The sequence below is a fragment of the Carya illinoinensis genome, chromosome 7 (assembly GCF_018687715.1).
Source record: "Carya illinoinensis cultivar Pawnee chromosome 7, C.illinoinensisPawnee_v1, whole genome shotgun sequence".
NCBI classification, from domain to species: Eukaryota; Viridiplantae; Streptophyta; class Magnoliopsida; order Fagales; family Juglandaceae; genus Carya; species Carya illinoinensis.
The window spans coordinates 31537471-31561434 of NC_056758.1; the positions used below are offsets into that span (position 1 = coordinate 31537471).

Genomic DNA, 23964 nt, shown 5'->3' on the forward strand with positions numbered 1-23964 from the left:
ATATTAATTTATTTATACTTAAAATTTAAATTAATAATATTTTCAATAAAATCTACTTTTTAACTAATCACATCACATTAGTATACATATTAGTGCATAATTGTACTTGTAATTATATTTTTTAAATTTTTTTATATTTTTTTAATATATTTTTTAATATATTTAAATATTTTAAAAAATATATAATATTATTAAAAAATATTTACTTAACCATTAAGTAAAAAAATCAAATCAAAGAAAAGAATGTTCTAAACAATATTTTGCCTGAGTTTATCTTGATTACATGGCCTGCATTTATTCTGGGCTTTACCCTTGACTGTTGTTGCAGTTAGTAGTCGGTGCCGTCATATTTCATAGCTATTTGGTTGCTTGAACTCCCAGTAAATTTTATCTTTTAAAAAAAAAAAAAAAAGGGACTACGCTGTTCTTTGTATCTTGCTCTGTCTCTCTCCGGTCAGTCTTTTGAACTGGTCTGGATTTGAGTTGTCCTGGCTCTAGAACGACTTTTCTCAAATTGGAAAATTAATGGGCCTCTGGTTGTCCCTTGACAAAGTTTGATCTGAAGATGATGAAATTAACTGGAAAGTTTCCGCATCGTGAGAGATAGAGAGGGGGTAGAGAAGCTGGCTAGGGTTCGTGAGGAGAGAGAGACAGAGGGCCCAAGGATATCGCATGTTATTGTGTGTGCAGGTGTAGACTTCACTTGTATGAGAGGCTGATGTTGCATTTTTCCATTGGGGTCCTTTAAACTCCATGTATCGGATTGTCCTGCCCAAAATGCTTCGTAGCAATTATTGTATACAAGAGAGTGGCAGCGGTGTTGACAAGGATGTATTTATTATTGACCTATCGCGATCCTTCCTGCTTAAAGTCTGGCTAAATCCTATCCGTCCACAGATGATGCTTTGCATTTTGAGGCGGCCACCACTGAAAGTACTATAATTGTCCAAAAAGGATTGTTCCTATCGTATTTAGGGCATTTATTTTGTTGTGGACTTTTATCGAATAGATTGTGTACCGGTCTACTGATTAATAGCATTATATTAGTTTATACATATGTATATGTAAAATTTTTTTTTTTTACATATGTACTTTGTCATTTAAATAAAATTTTTACATTAACTTATACATATTTGAGATAAAATAATAAAAAAATATTATATTTTATTATTTTAGAGGAGAGAGAAATAATAGAGAGTATGTGAGAGAGTGTGGGAGAAGATCGGGAGAAAGAATAAGTAAAATATATTTTAGAGAGTAAAAAATAAATATATAAAAGTGTAAAATCATTATTTATAGCTAGCTAAATATTTGAAGATCGATAATTCCTGCAACTGAATTTATGCTCGTATTATGCAAAAATAACTTTACATATGTATATACATAGACTAATGTGAATGCTCTCTTGTTTGAAAATACACCTATCTCATTTTATTTTATTTTATTTTATTAAAATATAATTTAAGTATAAAATTTTTAAACTAATTATTACATTTTTTTAATTTTTAAATAAAAATAAAAAAGAATTTAATTTTTTTAAATCTTAAACAAAAATAATATTATAAATAATATTTTAAATTTATAATATTTTTTATTCAATTTTTTCTCTCTCATTTTTTTAAACTTAAAATATACTTAACTTAAACTATCTCATTATTATTTTTAAATTATTTTACTATTATTCATTAAATTTTTATGGCTAATATGCAAACATTTACTTTTATTTTTCATTTTTATTTTTTATTCCGTTTTAATAACAGTTGGAATTTTCAGTTCAATTTCAAGTAATTTGACTTGGATTCAATCTCAAGTGTTAACCCTATTAGAGCATTCACGTCTCATTCTTTATAAAAAAATTTATAATTTAGTTAAAAAATTATATTTTTAAAAAAAATTATAAATTTTACTCATATTTCAAAAATCTTATGCATTTCATTTCTTATCTTTTTTTATTCTATTAAAATAATATTTTTATATATTTTTATTACTTTTTTCTCTCACTTTTATTTATAAACTTAATTATTTAATATTTTTTTTATATTTTGAACTATTACTTTAATGAATATTTTAAATAAAAATTTAAAATAATTTTTTGTGGGTATGATAATATTTTTAAAATTAATTTTTTTATATTTTCGTAATTAATTAAATTATTTTTAAAATTATTATTTAAAACTATAAAATATGATTACGAGGGAAAGTATAAATGATTAGAAAAATATTTATTTTATATATTAAAATAAAATATTAATAAATTTTTTTAATATTTTTTTTTAAATAAAAATCTAGATACGAGAAATATTTGGATTAAAATTCTATAATAAATGTCAAATTACCAAAAATTCTATAATTACCCTTTTAGAATACCGGATGCGAATGCCCTTACTGTACAAAAAGCCATCACGTCTCTGTCCATGTCGCAGAAAATGCAGAACCCTACTTATTACATGCTCTGTCCCTCCTCTACTGTGCAGATGTCTATTGCGAATGAACTGTGTCCAGCTATGGAACTCTTTCCATTCATTTAAAGCCTGTCATGGATACTGCATCCATGTGATGTAATGCTGCCGCGGTGCACACATTGCACGTAATCGTGACTGCTTCTGCTGTTTTTTTGTTATTTTTTTTTTTTAATATAAGTAAATTAAGTTTATGGTGGTTTGGATACGAGAAGTATTGAGGAGAATTATGAATAATAATAAAAAATAGATAATAAATAATAAGTAAAAAATAATAAATAATAATAAAAATAAATAATAAATAATAATAAAATAATAAATAATAATAAGAAATGTTCAACATACTTCGACACCCAAATACAGGCTAAAGAAGGTTGAGAAGGCCAACTTATGGAAGCAGACCAGACAAAAGGAAAAGAAAAAGTAGACCAGACGTAAAACTAACCCGCCAAAGCAAGTGCAACCGACGAAATACCTCCGAAAAGCATTTCTCCACCATCAAAAACAAACTCTGTAGATTTCATGTTTTACACGTTTCTCCCAAATTCATTCTCACGATTTTTTCCAAAGGGGATTATGTTGATGCTATGGATTGCCAGCGTTTTTCTTTTTCTTTATGTCCGTATGAACTTTTTTTCTTTTCAAAAATAAAAATAATTACTTCTTCTCCTCTTTATTTTCTTGGTGGGTCAAGAGCAGAGAATCTGAAAGACAAGAGTTTGAGTTGTTTTTGGATCAACCATTTTTTATTTTTCTGGGTTTTTATATCAAATTTCACATGCAATGTTCAATCTGCGTTTTTCTAGGTTTATATCAGATTTCTGGGTTTTTCTAGAGGATTCACGTTGAGATTTCACATCGTATTATTTTTTCTAAATTTTTACACATCCTATTTCATTTGGTTGAACGATTTTGGAAAAGAAACGTGATACCATTTGTCACGAAACTTATGAATCTGGTGAGCATGACAGAACATAAGTCAATTGAAATTCTACAGATATATGAGAGTAAGATGGGAAGAATGCAAAAAGACTGTGAAGAGGGGGAGCTGCAGAAAGGTTGCGGGACTTATGGGTTTCGAAGGGATGGGGTGAGTTAGGCAAAACCGGTTCCCTTGTTAATGAATCCGGTCTACACGTAATGTGTGCAGTGGCTGCTCTTAAACAGTAGCTGCTATTAAGATTTTCTCAATGATGCCTCCCTCCAGTAAGGATAAAAGTATAATTTTTTAAATTTTAAAATAAAAATATTTGTACAAAATAATGTTATTTTTATAAAAAATATTTTTAATTTAAAATATAATTAAATAAAAGGTTGTAAGGCCTTAGATTGGGCCTTATTATATGCACTCCAAATATTTGAACTTTGAAGCACGGGTCAAAAGTAGTTTGTTAGATAAGATATATATAAATAATTTTAAAATTTTTTATTATTTAAATTGATGAAAAGATATAAATTTAATTATTTATATTTTATTTTAACATTGTTAAATCTTCACAACGAAAAAAGTAATTCAATTATATCAAAAATTTTATATACATTTAATTTTATATACTCATTGAACATTTCATTAATGTGATTAGATGCGTTATTTTTTTATATAAAATAATTATTTTAACCAATCACATCAATAAAATGTATAAAAAATATATAAAAATAATTATATATAACATAACTCCAATTATATTCAATTTGGAAAGTGTTTTCTAACACCTATATATATATATATGTAACACATGATTACTACTGATATTTGTCAAGACTATTAAATAAGAAAAATTCTTTTCTAAAATCTCTACATTACACATCATCCACGTGATATAATTCAAATATTATAAATTAAATTATATAGCGTGTATAGCTTGTGAATAGAAGTTCTAGAATAAATATTCTCGACAAGGCAAGACAAATGTAATACACGATCACATGCATCTGTCAATGGGAAATCATGTCTTAAATGAGTACACAGGTTTTGTATCTCTAGTTTTCAAAAGACTGGCAGCAAAGACCAACATAGCATCAATCGCTAATCACAAAATAAAACGTTCAAAAGTCGAGAGGCAAAATGCCATCAAACACAGAGAGTGGCGTGTTAAGATGAGAAAGAAAAGAAAGGGGAGTCGTACAGAATCCATGTACAAGGTCAAATACAAACCTACTTCTTTCAACACCACTCTAACGTGCTATGTTAACAACTTCCATAGTCAGTTGTGCAGTGCCTCCAGGACAATTAAACAACAGAGGGGGGGCTGGAGCAGAAGATAAGGAAGACAATAAGGGTTGTGGAGAGGATATCATCCCAATTTCCAAGGGGCGGCAGCTACCTTCTCAAAATCAAGGCGACCACTCTGAATGTCTCGATTGATTGCATCCACACGTATCTGCAACCGGGAAATTTCCTGTTTTTTATTTCTCAATTCTGACTTGATCAATGCTTGTTTCTTCTGTAGCTCGGCCATCTGCTCGGTAATATTGGCCATCTCTTCAGCCATTTCAGTTTTCTCACGATTACAATGCAGTATCTTACACTCCACATCTTTTGATTCACTCAGAATCCGCCCTTGCCCATCTTTAATTGAAAGCAATTCATTTATTCGTCCTCGTACAACTGTAAGATCAAATCCATGTTTTTCCAAGTCAAGAAGACTCTCCAAATAGCCATCAAAAGTACTTCTAGGGTCATCTAGTCGCAACTTGGATATTTTCTCAACCAAACTTGCAAAAGTTACCATATTACCAATAGCCAATCCCTCACGATACTCCTCTTTACATTTATCCAAAGGAAGAAAATGTGGATTTTGTGGCATTATTCTGAATATTTCCATCGATTCAATTGCCTTCCAGACTGGTGAACTCTTCACAAAAGGCAACCTTCTATTCTCGTCCAACATACAGGCTGTGGCATCAGCTGCAGGAACTTGCTGCACAATATCAACTTGTTCTCTTGCTTCCTCGCATTCATCAATAGTCCTTCCAGGTGATAGTTCTGTGCAGAAGATAAATATAATCAGCACCTACTATCATAACAGGTATGAATTAGTATGTCAAACTAGCTTACTTGATTCTTTGATACTCGTTGGACAATGCAGCATTCCAACGAACCATTTTGACAGAGGCTGATCATCATCATCCATATTGCCGGATGTTGCAACACTTGTACTGCCAACATCATTCGTTGTTGAGACATCATGAGGGTCTACAAAATTCAAGCTATGGGTTCAGTTCCAGATGTCAGCAGTATAAGATGAAAGCTATTTTTTCACCTAAGTTGGTCCTTATGATGTTGTTTTACAGTATGGAGGCGGAAAGTTGAGTTATCAATCTGCCATGTCTTTCCAGCAATTATTCCCAGTTGGTTCATCCTTTTTCTTCATACATGAATCTCACAGATATGTTGGAGTAAAGGTCCTTTTTACAGATGTGAATATGGAAAAGTATAATGCAAGACAATGATGTTGTACAGTACATATTTAAGTTTAGCAACCTCTCCTAGAAAAATATCTCACACAAACAAAGGAATCTAATGCTCTATTAAACTGTTGAGGAATCATGGAATAAGAGCCTTGGAGTGGCTGTTACAAAATTCTGAGACTCATTTCACTCTCCTAGGGCTCATCAGCTATAAAATGAACGATAAAGGAAACATACTCATATCCACAGGAAAAAAATGAAAGCCCCTGCACAACTAGGCCCTTGTACTAATTAAACTGAGCTTATTGTTTTAAGGGATTTCTTTATTTTGTTCTCCTTTGACAAATACATTTTGGGTTTCTTCCTTGATGTTTGCAAAAACCTGTCATTTGTTTTAATATTTAGGGGCTAGTCTAATATTATCACTCGATCACTATCTTGTAGACCCTTCATAAGCTTCTAGCATCTGATAAGCTTCAGAGACTCCTTACTAGGGGCCGCAAAAAAATAAGATTAAACACTCCTCATACCTGCAGATTTTTCCCCAATAAGCACATCTAAAGCAACTCCTTGGGTTGGACAATCTTCTTTAACAGTTCCATCAGCAGCACCTCCAGCTCCATTCTGTTCCTTTCCTACAAATCATGAAGCACAGTGGTTTTAGTAAAAAAGAGAAACACCCAGCATTTATAGCTTGAAGTTATCATATACCTTCCTCTGAAGCTTTTGAGTCTGTGACCACTACTTTACGGGGTCTTCCTCTCTTTCTTTTGATGCTGTTTCCACCAGATTTCTGCTGATCTATCTCCTGCACAATAAGAACAAACATCCTAACCAATAACACTGGGCTAAGTCAAAAACATAAATAGAAAAATGACAAATCATTATGGTGGACCTTCCACTAAACGTATTACCATCATACCATGTCACACAGACCCAAGCTATGTAGAAGATATGCCAAACTTGAATCACTAGCAAGTTGAGATGACATGACCTGAGTATTAATAGCTAATTTAGATAATGTCAATTGAAATCATTGTCCAAAGCTGGAATCCTAAAATATTTTCTGTTCATCCACTTTCTACATTCACATAGTAGGCTCTAACTTAACAATTTGATAACACCATAGAAATCTTCATTTGTCCATTCAGAAGTTTCTTTTGGTTACACGTAATTAATTTCATCAAATCAACTTGGTTTGAGGGACCCCCCACATACATTTACATGCTGCGTGTGCACCGCACTAAAATGGCTATCTACTTTGCCACCAAGAAAGAGCGGCATAGTGGGTACTCTTTGAACAGATTTCTTTTTTCTTTTCCCTTCTTTTTCCCTGACAACAACACAATTTTGCCTAGGTGGCACAATAAACTTGATCATACAAATATTTGATCATATACTGCTGAGTCCTGGCATACATAAGATGAATCTCAGTACAACCTTATCAAACGAGAGAGAGAGAGAGAGAGAGAGAGAGAGAGAGAGAGATCTCAGTACAAAACTTACCATTGGCCTATCTTCTGTAGGAGAATTTGTATTCTTCTTCTGATCTAAAAGCTGACCACAATTTCCAGAGTCTGAAACCCCCGTCCCCTTAGCTTCTAAACCTATGATGATAGGCATTCCAGTGTCTTTACTTGCACCCTTGCAAACAATTTCTTTTGCAGTGCCACCACCTGCATGTGATACGACATAAAGATTCTTTGCTATAGAAAATCCAATCAATGAAATATATTATATATATATATATCCATGACCATGTTTACCTGATGCTGAAGACGATGGGCTTTTTACTTTTAATTTCATCGATAGTCTCCTCTTCCTTTTACCAGGAGTTGTTTTTTCACTGTCTAATTGACTATGCTTCTGTTGCTTGGGCCACTGCACAAGTAAATACATTAACCCTACAAAATGTATTATAATATTTCAGATCTATTACAGAACCCTGTGTTGGCTTTCCAAATCTCCAAGAGTGCATTTTTTGTTAAGTTCTTCAAAAGTGTATTTTGCATACTTTTTCAACTTCCTTGCCTTTGACTTGAACTCTTGATTTGTAACAGAAATAAGAGAAAGAAGTTGTTCTGGATAGAAAAAACAGCCAAGTGGTGAAATTTCAAAATGTGACCTAGTCAGGAATGGTAAATCGTGTCAAGGTGGATTATGAATTGATCCCCTATTTCATATGTTCATGTTTGTCTTCCCATATACTTGCGCTCTTGCCTATTCTCATGATAGATAAAAAAAAAACTACCGATAAAAAAGAATATGTTCATGTTTGTCTTGATCAAAATCCACATATAGGATATACAGATAACTGAAGGACTAATAGCAGAAATTCAACTCATGAGTTTCCTTCCCAAAAGTTCTTATATCAACATATTCATGCTTCCCTTTATCATTGTGTACCTGGATTGTGCCATTTGAACTCTTTGTTGAAATACTTATTGCTTATGAAAAGAAAAAAGAAGATAAAAAAAAGGCATGCAGTACTTGAACAAGTAAGCTAAGGACAACAAGAAAGGATTCACTCACAACTTCCGTTGCATCCACAGCAGAAGGTTTATTGCCGTCGACCTCAGAGTGTCTTGTTTTTTTACCTCCACTGTTTGCGGTATCCAATCTAGAAACTGCTTCAGTTGATATTTTCTTTCGCTGCTTCCTTAACTTACATTCTGCAGCGAATAACATTTCCCCAGCGGTTTTCCTTGTTATCAACTTTTTTGAAGGGTGTGAGTCTGTTGAATTGCCCTGGGGGGTGGTGGGTAGTTTCATTTTCTTCGTGCTTTGTGTCAAGGTATACTGTGCTTCTTTTTCATCACCAGGACTTGAGAGTTCTATCAAATTCTTTATAGAATTTGCAGAAAGAGGTGTTTCGTTGCCCATATCATCTTTTGTGCCACCCGAACTTTCAACTTGAACGGTTCCCTCAGGGTTACTTGTAGTCTTAGCATGCCTCAAATGTTCTTGAATATCTGGAGCAAGCAATACTTCCTGAAACAAAATTCCGTCATTTAAGCTACCATTGATTAAGCTATCATTCATTCCACAAAAATTTCTAATATATCGCTGTTATCTAAACACCAAGATTGCCCAAGTGATGCTATAATTCATCGCCCCATACCCATGGTCGTTGCATACATCTCTCAGCAATTCATGCCCATATTTGTACCATTCTCAGAACAGAATAGTATGTAACTTTTTGGGAAAAAAAAATTATTAACAACAAAGAAACCATGATTACATGCTTACTATAACCTATAAGGAAATATTTTTTTTTTATAAGTAATAAGTTATTTTATTGATACAAAGATGGGGGCATAGCCCAGGTACACTGGAAGTATACATGTGCATACACCTATTTAAGAACTAGAAAGAGTATAACCTATAAGGAAATATACTTCTTAGAAACGAACATGGTTTGAACAAGAAACAGACCACCAAATACGAATTCCCTCAATGAATGCAGCTTATGTATCCGACCAATCTTCCAATTTTTCCCAACAAAGGGTGGGCAACCACTCTTTAGCACACAGTGACTTTGGCACACATTAGAACATTGAGGGAGCCCAACATGATAATACCAAGGCATATATTGTACTGTCTATACACGAAAATTTAAACAAACTGATGGATCAAACCCCTTAATGCTTTACAGATACAAATAACTTATACAATTTTTTATAGGTTACAAATAACTTATACATAAACCCAATAAATCATGATGAATATATAAAAACAAAAGATGTTGGATTTGCATGCATTAAGGGGTTTGATTTTGTCCAACATTATTTCTTAGCTTTGAAGCTGTCTCGGGCTTGAGAATTAATCTATCAAAGTCTGTATTGGTGCCGGTGGGGGATGTTCCCGACGCGGAGGCTTTAGCCTCTATCTTGGGATGTCAGGTCTCATCTTTAACCTTGAAAAATCTTGGCCTACCATTGGGTGCTCATCAGAGAGGTTTTGGAATGGCGTGGTTGAAGAGGTGGAACGTAGATTGGCTTCTTGGAAGAAGCTTTATTTGTCTAAAGGTGGTAGACTTACTTTGATTAAAAGCACTCTTTCTAATTTACCCACCTAATTTTTGTCCTTGCTCCCGCTCCCTATAAAGGTGGCTAAGCATATAGAGAAGCTAAAACGGAACTTCTTGAGGAGTGGATTGGGAGAAGAGTTCAAATTTCATTTGGTTAATTGGTCACTTGCATGTACCCCAATTTCTGGGGGTGGCTTGGGAATTCGCAACTTGACAAAATTCAACCAAGTCTTATTGGGTAAATGGTTGTGGAGGTACCAAAACGAAAGGGGGGCCCTATGGAAGTTCGTTATAGATTCACAGTTTGGGGAGGCTTGGTGAGAATGGTGCTCTGTAACATAGAGGATTAGGATTTAAAATTTGGATTATTATTATTATTATTATTATTATTATTATTATTCAGATATGTGATTGTTTTTTAGTGGGATTCTTCCACTCTTTACGCCATAAGCCTCTCAGTGTTTATTTCCTAGTGGAAGTAACTTCCTAATTTGTAGCCAAATTCAAACTTCAAAACCTAGCCTAAATCTTCTCTTTTATTCACATTATGTCCTCCCTCACACCAAATGATAGCAATGGCCAGGATCCTTTCTCAGAAAAATCAAAACTTCTTTTTTTTTTCCACAGCACCATTGTAACCCTCCCCACAAAAAACCAAGACTCTCTCATTGCCGGAATCACTCAAAGGACACCGTCGGGAAGTCCTCATCCCCCCTCCATCACTTTTTCCTCTTCCTCTGCGTCTATAATTAAATAACATTGGGTATATTTTTCTGCCACCGCCGGCCACCTCGAAGGACGTCGGAGCACCACCCAGGTTGCCCAAAACCCGCCGAACTCACACCTTCCCAATAAGCCCACGTCGGAATTCCTCCCTTTGCCTTGTCGTTTCTTGGCTTGACAGTTTCTCTCTCTAAACCCTCTCTCTCTCTCTGTGTCGCACCACCATATTTAGAGGGATCCTCCAGTCACTGTCGTGACCAGCTCCCAAATCCACAGCCACCCACAATCTCCGCTCAATAACGAGCTACAAAGCAAGAACCAAGAAGCAGCGCTAAGAGGTAAGTAGCATGATCATAATAATGTGTGCTGTAATTATTCTGATTGTTCATGAAAAATGTGATGTTTACATACACTACGCTACGAGCTAAGTCAAGGTTAGACCCCTTTTCACGAATCTTGATGAATTACAATGATATGTTGGTGATGCTATGCTGGTATGGATGAGATGTGAGGAAAATCACGTCTATGCCATGTAATGTTCATGTAATATGTGATCATGTATGCCATGTAATGTTCATGTAATATTTAGATCATGTTATGCCATGCCTATGTTATGCTATGCAATGTAAGACTCATTAATATGCCATGTATAATGCTATGCCATACACAAGAGTATGCCATGCCAGGTAAATTCAAGAAGTCAAACATGTTCTCATGCATTATGAAAGTTAGTAAGAAAACACATGAAAGATATGAGGTTTTAAGGTGACGTGGACCCAAGCGTATTCACCACAGGTTATGATATGCAGTGCCATGGACTCAAGCGTGGTTTACCCTCTGCTATGTGATAACACAGACCCAAACGTGTTTCACTACGTGTTATGATACTTTAGACATTGCCACAGATTCAAGCGTGGTTCACCATATGTTAAGTGATAACACGAAACCAAGCATGTATCTCTACATGATATGATACATTACATGGTGTCATGGACCCAAGCGTAGTTCACCTCATGTCACGATAAGTATATGCCGTCAACGACAATTGGACTGATTCACACATGTAATGAGGGCCACTAATACGTGAAAGATAATATGAATAAGTCATGTATGATTGTTAGAAAATGTATGGAGTCAGTCACTCATGCATCATGTTATATGAAATTCCACGATCTTGTTAATTCTGCATATGTTATGATACATTGAAATTTTATAAACCAAGCCTAACGTTAAGCTAAGTTAAATTTACATTATGATGTGCTATTACTGAGTCTTCGAATCATTTGTTTTCTGTCTTCATGTTTTTAATGTCTCAGATGTTGATTGCAAAGACGCAGAGCTGGAAAGCCAAGAGTAGATTAGTTCAAAGACTTAGATTGAAATAAGTGTTATTTCCACAAGGATTTAGTTTATGATTATAATATTTGATTAAGTGATCACCACACAGAACTAGTTTATGCCTTTTCATTATGTTTCAGCTTTATTTCATCAAAGACCATTATGTTAGGCTAGTTGGATAATTCAATAAATGAGGTATTTTCATGACTTCGAATCTCTTTACTAGGCATTATGTTATGAATGTTCGTAATATTCCTGACCTACGAGAAGGTGTTGCATGCTCAAATGAGGTACGTGGAACATACAGATTGGGTTTATGGAAATACATTAAGATACATTGGGAGATCTTCCGAAGACATATACATATTGTGGTGGGTAATGACTCTCGTATTAGATTTTGGTATGACAAATGGTGGAGTGAACGTAGCCTACAATACACCTTCCCTGCTATTTTTGAGATTGCACGAGAAAAAGATGTCGCGATAGCTGATCTCTTGGTCTTTTCTAGTGGCTCCTCTCAATGGAATGCAGAATTCAATAGGGCTGCCAATGACTAGGAGATGGAGACTATCACAGAGTTCTATAAGGTATTGTGTTCTGTAAGTATTACAAAGGATACCACAAATAAGATGAGCTGGATCCCTTCTAAGAAAGGTAAATTCACGGTCAGATCATTTTACCAAGTTCTAACGAGCCTTGGAAGGACTATGTTCCCATGGAAGAACATATGGCAAACGAAAGTTCATTCAAAAGCAACTTTTTTCGTTTGGACAGCATCTCTAGACAAGATCCTCACCATAGATAACTTAAGGAAACGTTGGGTAATGGTGTTGGACTAGTGTTGTATGTGTAAGAAGCATGGTGAATTAGTAGATCACTTGTTTTTACATTGCAAGGTGGCCCAGACCATGTGGGATGATTTTTTCACGAGAACTAGTAGTTATGGGTCATGTCTCTTAGACTGGTGGATTTCCTTGCAAGTTGGAGAGGCCTCCAAGGCAACTCAAAAGTGGCAACGATCTTGAAAATGGTTCATATATGCATGTGTTGGTACATTTGGCGAGAGAGAAATAATAGAAGCTTCGAAGATCGTGAGAGAACAATGAATGAGCTCAAAGCTTTGTTTTTTAAAACTTTGTTCTTATGGGCAGGGGTCATTGTTTGTAATGGACTAAATGTCCATGATCTTCTTTTGTCAATTGTAAACTCTAATTAGGTTATTCTCATGCATACTCCCTATGTACTTGGGCTTTGCCTACTTCTATAAATAAAATTTCTTGATTACCTATAAAAAAAAATGATTCTCGGAAAACTTATTAGCATTAGTCAAATGATTCCATTCAAATAAAGATGTATAATAAGTAATTGAGGAATTAAGCAAAACTACATTTGACTGACTAGATAGTGTCAAAAACAGCACAGCTGATGAGGGTTGAACCAATCAATTATGTTCACCCTCCAAAGATATCCTCAAGTTGACTGGATGCATTGCATTCTATAGAAGGACAGAACTTTTCTGCACCGCTTCATTGGAAATAGTTTATCCCCGCAGACTATGGAAAGAACATTAAGCTCAATTTAATAGGGAAGGAAGCGTAGAATTTACATCATAGAACACGTATTTGGGAAGAAGAAATGAAAAGAGAGTAAAGCTTTTAAAAAAAAATAAAAACCCCAACCACTATAAGTAGCACTCCTATCAGTCAAGCTTTCATTTGAAACAAGCTAAATATGTATGTTCACTACTAGTGTGGCTAGCTTCACCTGTGTAGCAAAGTTTTCTTCTTTTCATTTTGTTACAGAGAGAGGGCTTGCCCTCACTGCCACCCCCCCCCCCCCCCCCAAAAAAAGTCAAACTCCATGTGTGTATGTGCACGCGCACACGCATGCGTGTGTGTGAGACAGTGAGAGAGAGAGAGAGAGAGAGAGAGAGAGAGAGAGAGAGAGAGATGAGACATTACCTGATATCTACTAACCCATTTCCCATCTTTCCACACCACACGAGGCCTTATTTCTGATTGATTGATTATCCTATCCTCATTCGCATGCTTGAAATAGACAAGATACCTTGTATCAGTAATACGTCTGGCAATCACACCAGCTCGCCAAGCAAAGTCACAAAATGCATCCACTTTTTCCAAAACATCATATTTTTTGTCTGCGTGAGGAGGTGGAGGAGAAAGCCGAATATGGAGAAAATCTACAGTAATGCTACCAAAATCAGCCTCAACACCATTTCTTGAGCTCCCATACTTCACCAAAAATGTGTCATCCCTGTTATCTTTAATGAGAATTGCAGGGAACCAAGCATCACATAAATTTTCTTTTTTGACATTCACTTCTACATCCATTCCTGAGCTAAAAATTGAACCTGTCTCTTGCTTTAGAAATCAAATTATCCAATCAGGCATATGGTAGTAAATTTAATCAAATATCTTCAGCTATATCAAACGAATAGTGAGCAAAGAATAGGAGTCCCTGAGGCTTTATAACATACAAATAAAAATATTCGCCCGAAAAAATTTGCAAAGCCGCAAAAGTTGAGCAACAGGCTAAAATTAGTATATCCAGTACATTGCAAAAATATGGAGTTACTTATGTACATTAGTGAATATCTACATTTGTGCATTAGAGATCTTGAACAATCAGCTGCAACATATGGAATAAGTTTCATGTGAACTGAAAAGAAACCTTGAACTCTAGAGAACATCTGAACATCCCCATTTACTCACATTACATACTTCTCCAACAACGAATGAGACTTTTAATGACAGAACTTGCTAAAACAACCCAAATAGGTAAAGTTAGAATCAGAAAAAGTATTTAGACGATACCATACCCAGCACGTTATTCAACGCCCAACTCCAGTTTATAAATCACTACAACCCATTAGGAAAGATAACACTATTTTTTTCATCGGCAAATAAGGATTATATTAGGCATAGAAAGATAACACATTATTTTAACCGTCACTTCTCATGATTTGAAATGTAACCTATACAGTTCACGAAATTCACAAACTAACAATATTGAACCCCATCAAACTTTAGCAGATGAAATCAAAAGAAGAACACCTTACGTCAATCATACCAATAAATAATCCTCGGAGCATTAAAACCACCTTACTCTTAGACCAGCAATTAATAAATCCAAAATAGCACCCATTAACAATAAGTCGAAATTTTGCACCAGAATCAGAATAATAAATCTTCGAATTAAACCTAAAATCCAGGTAAACCTGCACGACATACCCGCTTTTCAGGCCGAACCCACTTCCCCTTGACCCACTCTAGGTGCACCCTCAAATCTTTTCGGTCAAACTCAATCACGTCGGGTGGATTCTCGAAGAAAACCCTGTACTTCGAATTTCCCAGAACTTTGACGACCACGCCAGTCCACCACCCATCCCTACAATACGCACCAACAACCTCCCCGTGCTCCAAATCCTGGGCCGCGACCTCTTGAGGAGGCAAAGGCCTTATACAGGCCTGATCTACGTACTCCTTGAGCTGCTCGGACCCATCATCAGTGAGCAAGGTCCGGTATTCGACCCTTGCCTTCTTGAGCTTCTTGGGTGTGGGGAGCTCGATTATAGTGGCCAGATAACACGAGCCCTTGAACCCCGGTTCGTCGCTGCTTACTTCGACCTCGGTACCCAAGCTGAAGAGATGGTTCGACTCGGACTCGCAGCTGCTTTCGAAGCACCCCATTTTGTTGTGCCGTGTCCCTGTATGGTGAGGATTGAGAGAGAACGAACAGAAGTCAGAAGATGCCTTTTTCGGTCAAGGGTGAGAGAGAGACTGTTAGAGACTGTAAGGCTTCGGGAAATGGGAGGTGAAATCATGTATTTGGGGCTTTTTAGCGGGAACCTTTTTTTTTTTTCTTTTTTTTTTTGGGACTTTTGTGATTTAGTAAAAAATTATATAAAAAGATAAAAGAAATTTAAAATTTAGGTATTTATATTTTTTATATTGATGTTATTTTATTTTAAATATGATTTTTTATAAATCTAAAAGTACTCTATAATTAAGATAAAATGAATAATATAACAGTAGGTTTGGAGAATAAGATGATATGAGAATTTTATAAATAATAATAAGAAAATTTGAATTGAGTATTTTTTAAGTTTTGAGAAATGAGAGAGAAAAATTGAAAAAAATATTATAAAATTAAAATATTATAAAAATATAGTTTTATAATATTATTTTAAATTTTAAATTTTAAAAAAGTTGAAATTTTTATTTATTTTTTATTTAAAAATTTGAAAAAATGATAATAATTAATTTGAAAATTTTGTATTTTAATTATGTTAAGGAATAAAATAGAATGAGATGAAATGAGATCAAACCTTGTTCATTCTCACAAAAATTTTCATCTCATATTTTCTAATTATTACAATTTTTTTAAATTTTTATATAAAATAAAATAAACAATTCAATTTTTTCAAATCTCAAAATAAAAATAATATTAAAAAATATATTTTAATAATATTTTATTCAACTTTCAACTTTTATCTCAACTCTTATTATTTTATATCTAAAAACAAACTAAATTGTCTCATCTGAAGCCCCCAAACTTGTCCTAAGACAATTATGTTTACATTTTTAAATTGCATGCATCAATAAAATCTGTGATTTTAATGATAAAATTCAGTAACTTTCATAATTTATTACAGGCACTAATGATTAATGAATAATAAATATTTTTTTAATCACTTAAATTTAGTAAAATATTAAAAAAATAATTAGTAGAGCAATAAATATTAAATAATAATATCTTTTAACATTTTATCAAATTTTATATTTTAAATTTGTTAGTGACTCTTGGACACTATCGGCGTCTTTGTACATATTTTAAAATGAGTAATATTATATATAATCATGAAATACGTAAATACTGTGCAGTACTTGAATATCATATATTTTTTTAAAATAATTATATAGTAATTATATAATTATTACTGTTATTATTATTTTTCTTTTAAAATTGTTGACTGATATCTGAGTGTCATCCTTCTTTCCACCATGGCATTACTTTGTGTATGACGCATGTCGCACTCTCATTTTCCCAATTATGGGCATTGCCTTCTGCTTGATTGGCCCTTTCCAGTTTCCATGATCTTATTATGTTGGTCGTATTTTGATATTTTGTCAAGATTTTAAAGTCTTTTTTTGTAATAACACCAGTCTCCATCTTTAGATTTGATCTCTCTCTTAATTTTGATTGATGTAAAGCAATTTAACTAACTTATTATTTTAATAAAATATTTATATGATATCATTTGGTTTAAAAGATAAATATGATAAATTAAATTTTATTGTTTAAATAATATGAATAATATATCCACACGCTAACTTAATAATAAAATAACTCTTATATTAATTATTAAAATAAAAAATTATTTAAAATACTTGGTATGGACTAACATAACTAAAGATAAAAATTTAAAATAAAAAATATCGTTTTACTCTTTGTTTAAAATAAAATAAAAATTACTAATTGTTAAGCAAATGAAAAATAAAAATAAAAACCATTGTAGGTGAAACTTTCGGATGATATGGCAGATGGCGTAATTGCCGTATATCGTCTGATTGAGACGATTCTAAATACCCACTGGGCACTCGATTGGTTTGGATGGGAAAATCGTAAAATGATTTTAATTTATTTAATCTTATTTTATTTTAATATTTAAATATTATAAATATAAATATTTTTAATCTTTAATTTTTTATCTAATTATTATTTAATTATTATAATTTTCTTAAACTTACAAACTAAACATAAAAAATAATTCAAATTTTTAAATCCTAAAATAACTATTATATTTAAAAATTATATTCTAATAATATTTTAACTTTATTTCTACCATTTGGACCTCATAAAAAGTTTGGATACAAAAATAGTTTTAACTCGTCTCAACTACTTTCATCTCATAATCATAACTTTCTCAAATTCTCACATAAAATACAATAAATAATTCAATTTTTTCAAATTTTAAAACAATAATAATATTAAAAAATAATAATCTAACAATATTTTATTCAACTTTCATTTAAAATAATCACATCTCATCTCACTATACAAACATCACCAAAAGGATGATTGGAAAATAAGATGAGATGAGATGATAATTTTGTTAATAATAATAAGATAATTTGAATTAAGTATTTATTAGATTCTAAAAAATGAGATAGAACATTTTAAATAAAAATATTATAAAATTAAAATATTATTATAATATTATTTTTTATTCTGAGATTTGAAAAAGTTAAATTATTTTTTGTTTCTATTTACAAATCTGAGAAGATTGTAATGATTAGTTTAAAAAAATTATAATAAAGTGTTTGTGTTTTAATAATATTTGAGAAGTAAATGAGATTATAACTCAAAAAATTTTAGTATTATCTATAGATGATTTCATCTCATATTACTGTTTAAATGAAGACTAATGGCTCTCCCCTTCCCCTCGCCGTAGTATTACAATTTTAAATATCCACTCGTAATATTGTGGCTCTTATTAACTTTTAATATAATTTGTTACTACTTTTTAATAAATAGTATATTTACAACATTTTTTAAATCTTATGGCTCAATGAAAACAATCGGTTTTTAATCAATGAAATAGATTATTGCCCGGTTGCTCGAATTTGCAAGTTCCGTAAACAAGAAAATAATTATCAAGTTAACTAATTAAGGAGCTATTTATAGCAATAATTATATATATATATATATATATATATATTAATATGGTTCAATTTGTTAAAGGGGTGGTGGAGAGATTCTGGTGCCAATAGGCATGTCTACTATGATAAAAATTTGTTAAAAAACTATATTCCTTGAAAAAGGAAAAACTAATATACTTGATGATTCAATTAAAACCAAAATTCTTGAAAGTGAGATTAAGCTGAAATACACCCTCGGGCGTAAATTGTTGTTTAAAGATGTGCTCTATACATCATCTATGAGAAAGAATTTGATGTCGAGTTTTTTAGTCAATAAAATAGGCTTCAAATAAATTAAGAAATCTGAACAATACGTAATTATTAAAAACGAGTTTTTGTGAGTAAGGATTATGCTTGTGATGGAATATTTAAATTGAACACTGAAAATAAAATATTAGATGTTTATGTTTATATGCTTTCTTCTTTAAATTTCTGGCATGCACATTTATGTTATATCAATAGTAGATATGTTGCATTTATGAGAAGTTTAGGATTAAGTCCCAAACTGACAATGGCTTTTAAAAAATGTGAACTTTGTAGTCAAACGAATATTACAAAACGACCTCATAAACATGTTGAAAAAAAATTGTTACATTTAATTCACATGATATTAGTAAATTTGAAATAATTTTAATTCGTGAAGAAAATAGATATTTTATCACTTTTATTAATAACTTTTCAAAATATACGTATGTTTATGTTTATTTATTAAAAAATAAAAGTGATGCTTATGAAAAATTCAAGAATTTCTCCTAGAAGTTGAAAATCAATTTGGTAGAAAAGATCAAAAGATTTAAAAGTGATAGAGGCCGAGAGTATTATTCAAATAAATTTAATGCTTTTGCTCAATCATTGGGAATTATCTATAAAACTACTGCACTATACTCACATGCATCTAACAATGTGGCTAAGAGAAAAATTAGAATATTAATTGAGTTGACGAATATCATGCTTATGGATTCAGGTGTTTCCTCAAATTTTTTAGGTGAAGCAATTTCAAATATTTCTTGTGTTTTAAATAGGGTGTCTTACAAAAATTCAAAAGCTACACATTTTGAATTATGAAAAGTATATAAGCCAAATTTGACATATTATAAAGTTTGGGACTGTTTGGCATTTGAAAGGCTAACTGATCTTAAATGACTCAAATTGAATGTTACAACTGCCACTTGCGTCTTCTTGGATATGCAAAAAATAGTTCAACCTATAGGATTTTTGGTATTGAAAAAAAGTGATTTCTGAATCAGTTGATACAATTTTTTGTAAAGCTTTTTAAATCCAAAAATAACGGAGGTCAAGAATCTAGATAATTTTTTTTCTTGAAACTAGTTCTTCTACTCTTAAACAAAATCATGAAAATTTTGAATTAAGAAAGAGTGCAAGAGCTAGAATTGAAAAAGATTTTGGTTCCAACTATTATATTTATAATATTGAGGAAAACCTAAATATTTTACAAGAAGTTTTAGCATCACCTAATTATGTATTTTGAAAAGAGGCTGTGAATAATGAGATGAATTCACTAATTTCTAATAAAACTTAAAAATTAGTTGAATTATCACCGGGTTGCAGAACTATAGGGTGTGAATGGGTCATTAGAAAGAAACTTAAACTGGATGGAACAATTGAAAAATTCAAGGCTAGGTTTGTCATAAAAGGTTTTAAACAAAAACCTAACCTTGATTTTTTTTATATTGTTTTATCTGGTTACAAGAATAATATCCATTAAATTATTGATTATCATTGTAGGAATCTATAATTTAAAAATTCATATAATGCATGTTAAAAAAAAAAATTAATGGGGACCTCGATGGAAAAATTTATATGGATCAACTTGAAGGTTTTGTAGAGTTTGACCAATAAAACAAAGTGTGTAAGTTGACAAAATCCCTATATGGTTTAGAAGAGACCCCTAAACAATGGCATGAAAAATTTGACACTTGTATAATTGAGAATGGCTCTAAGAGAGTGATAAATGTATTTCATGTTATTATTAGCCTATATATGAATGATTTATTGATATTTGGTACTATATGTTGGAAGTCTAGAAAACAAATAATTATTACTCATTCAACTTTGGAAGTTAAGCTTATAACTTTGGCTTTACAAGGGAGGAAGCAAGCTAGTTGAGAAATTTATTATATGAAATTACTTTATGGGAAAAACAAGTTCCACTCATATTAATTCATAATGATAGCATTGCTACTATTGACAGAGTACAAAATCGCTATTACTATGGTAAATCCAGACCAATAAGAAGAAAATACAATACTGTGAGATCCTATCTAAGTAGTAGTGTCATTAATATGGATTATGTAAAATTATGTTGTAATGCAGTAGATCCACTGACCAAGGCCTTAACAAGAGAAAGAGTATGAAATACATCAAGAATAATGAGATTAAAGTCCATACAATCTTGAACCACATATGAGGATACCCAATCTAGAGATCAAAGATCTTAAGAACTGAATTAAATAGGAAGAACGAATCATTTGGTAGTCGTAAGAAATGTGCTATATATTTTATTTTCCATTCCTATGGTGTAAGTGCATTATCTAGTAATGATTGTGAGGATGAGTTTTTTAAAAAAACCCTTAATAAAATTATACGTAGGTCTTATGAGTGGGGTGTTAAAATTACTTGACAAATTTCACCTATGTGAGTGTGGAAGTGAGGTTGCTTCCTATGAGAATTAGACTTGTTCTCAAATACACTCATGAAATTGAGATTAGCACAATGTTGTAGGTGGCTAATAAAGCTCATATAAACACCTAGACTGTTATGTGTGAGCATTGATTTTTTATTTCCCTTTAGAAGTAATAGTCCTATTTTGTAGAGCAAATGTTACTGAATTGAAAAAAGATACAAGATCTACTAGAGAAGCATGAGAAAGCATTGGGTCAATGTTTAAACAAACAATAAACTTCTATCTTTTTCAGCTCTAATACAAGAGAATCGGACCAATCCCAAACTCAAAAGAGCTACAGGAGTCCCTATTAGCACTAATTACGAAAATTATTTTGGTTTGCCTTCAATGGTGGGTAGATCAAAATATAGTTCTTTCAGGGTGTTGAAAGAGAGTTTGGTCAAAGATTAATAGCCAGAAGAATACTTTTCTCTCACAGGCAAGCAAGGAAATCTTAATAAAGGTAGTGATACAAGCTATACAAATATATTCTATTAGTGTGTTCACGTTGCCAAAGAAGTGTTCCAAAAAAAGTACCACGATGATGGGAGAATTATTTTTTTTTTGGAGGGGGGGTTAGGAAATCAAAGCAAAAATGAAGCCTTGGGTTTAGAGATCTTCTATCTTTTAATAAGGCCATGCTAGCCAAAGAGATATGGAGGATGTAGGAAAACCCAAACTCCTTGGTGGTAAGAATTATGAAAGAGGTATTTCAAGAATGGCAATTATTGGAAGCAAAATCGAGCTCGCATTCTTCATTGATATGGAGAAGCCCCTGATCATCACTAAACTTAGTCTAAGTAGGAATGTTATGGAGGGTGGGGAACAGGAAAAAAATTAAAATTCGGAAGGATTAGTGGATCCTATTCCTACTTTTAAAGTGCAATCCCCAATTCAGCTATTACATAGTAAGGCAAAAGTAGAAGAATTTATAGATGCAAATACGGGGAGCTGGATTGAAAGGTTGATCCATCAAATACTCAAACAAGAAGAAGTTGAAAAAATTTGCAGTTTAACTGTGAGTAGATGGAGAGTAAAGATAAATTGATATGGGGACATACAGTCAATGTGAATTTCTTTACTAGAAGTGCATATCATCTTCAACATACAAGGAAAAGGCTACTAAAAGGAGACCTTCTACTTCATCAAAAGGGGAGATAAAATGGAAACAAATATGTGGACTCAAAGTATTAGGAAAGATTAAACATGTATATGGAAAACATGCCACAATCTGCTACCAACAAGGCAAAATCTATTTAAGAAGAAGATTGTTGAAAGTTCTCTATGTCCTATATGTGAAAGGGAAGTTGAATTGTACTACATGCTATATAGAACTGCATTGTTGTAAGTGATGTGTGGGCTGAAACTATTGGTCTAGTTAGGAAATGGTCTATCTTATAATATGAGTTTAAGGAGCTCTAGAAGAAACCATGCTCAAAACTGAATTATGAAGATATGGAGTTGACAGTTTTTATAATAAGATGGATTTGGATTATAAGAAACGCCTTATTTTTTTGAAAATAGATTTGTCTGGTAGCTAAAGTAGCAACTACAGGGCTAGATAATTTTTTCAGGCTCACCAAGCAAGAACCGACGGAAGAAATATGATCAAGTGGAGCAAACTTGTTGATAACCAAGTGCAAGCAAATTGTGATGCAACTGTAGATGAAAAATTAAAGAAAACAAGTCTTGGGGCTATTGTTAGAGATGCTGTAGGAGAGATAATGGCTTCCCTAAGTTCAAATATTAATTGTTATTTAAAGCCTATAATAGTTGCAGCCATGGCAATAAGAAAATCAAAGGATTTGGGGTTTGCTAATGTAATATTTGAAGGTGATTCTCAAGCAGTTGTTAATACAACTAACATTAATAAGGATATTCGTACAGATTATGGGGCTAAAATACATTACGTTAGAAGAATGATGAGTGAGAGATCAAGCTGGAAGGTAACGTTCAACAACAAAGAAGCTAACACAGTAGCTAATCAACTTGCAAAGTTGGCACTATCACATACTAAAGAAAGGATCTGGAAAGAAGAAGGGCCTTTGCAAATATTGAATAACGTTTTGAATGAGAAATATTGTAATGACTAAGTTATATTATTTCTATAAGAATATTAATTGTTCTTGATTAAAAAAAAATATGGGACTACTACTAACTCTAAAGTAAAAGTTATTGTTTCACTTGAAGGTTCAATGCAAATCATACATTCCATGATGCATAATAATCTCTCTTGAAGAAAGAAAAGTGAAAAACAAAAAGAAAAGTACAAAGTGTGTACATAAATATTTTTGAAAATTTTTCCAGATAAGATAGATGTATTTTTTCTAGTGGAGCTTTGGACTCAACTACTTGTATAGAGTTGGTTCGAGCTATACAATAATTAATTACGCTGTTGTATCATAGAGGAGATAAGTTAAGATGAGGTTTGCTGTACAGACTCATTTGAAATTTTGTATACTATAGAGGACTTGAATATTCTTAAAGAACGATATTTCTGTACCTCAATTTAAACTGATTTCATTTGGATTTTAATTTCATTATAATTTTTATTTTATTATTGTGTATCTCACCAACATAATTTAACCCATAAATATT

General features: G+C 32.3%; 1 protein-coding gene across 3 annotated transcripts; it reads right to left on the reverse strand.

Annotated features, from left to right (window-relative positions):
* Positions 1 to 4371: 4371 nt before the first annotated feature.
* LOC122315237 (DUF724 domain-containing protein 2-like) lies at positions 4372 to 15793 on the reverse strand. 3 transcript variants are annotated; one of them, XM_043131051.1, is made up of 10 exons: positions 15213 to 15793; positions 13923 to 14009; positions 8403 to 8861; positions 7637 to 7751; positions 7377 to 7546; positions 6793 to 6864; positions 6582 to 6678; positions 6401 to 6505; positions 5518 to 5655; positions 4372 to 5445 (listed from the first exon to the last, which is right to left on the reverse strand). In XM_043131051.1, the coding sequence occupies exons 1-10, from the start codon at positions 15669 to 15671 to the stop codon at positions 4754 to 4756; spliced, it is 2394 nt and encodes a 797-aa protein (XP_042986985.1). In that variant the 5' UTR covers positions 15672 to 15793; the 3' UTR covers positions 4372 to 4753. The 3 variants fall into 3 exon arrangements, with proteins under 3 accessions (XP_042986985.1, XP_042986983.1, XP_042986984.1); XM_043131049.1 differs by having other exon boundaries at positions 13923 to 14342; XM_043131050.1 differs by lacking the exon at positions 6793 to 6864 and having other exon boundaries at positions 13923 to 14342.
* Positions 15794 to 23964: the final 8171 nt, after the last annotated feature.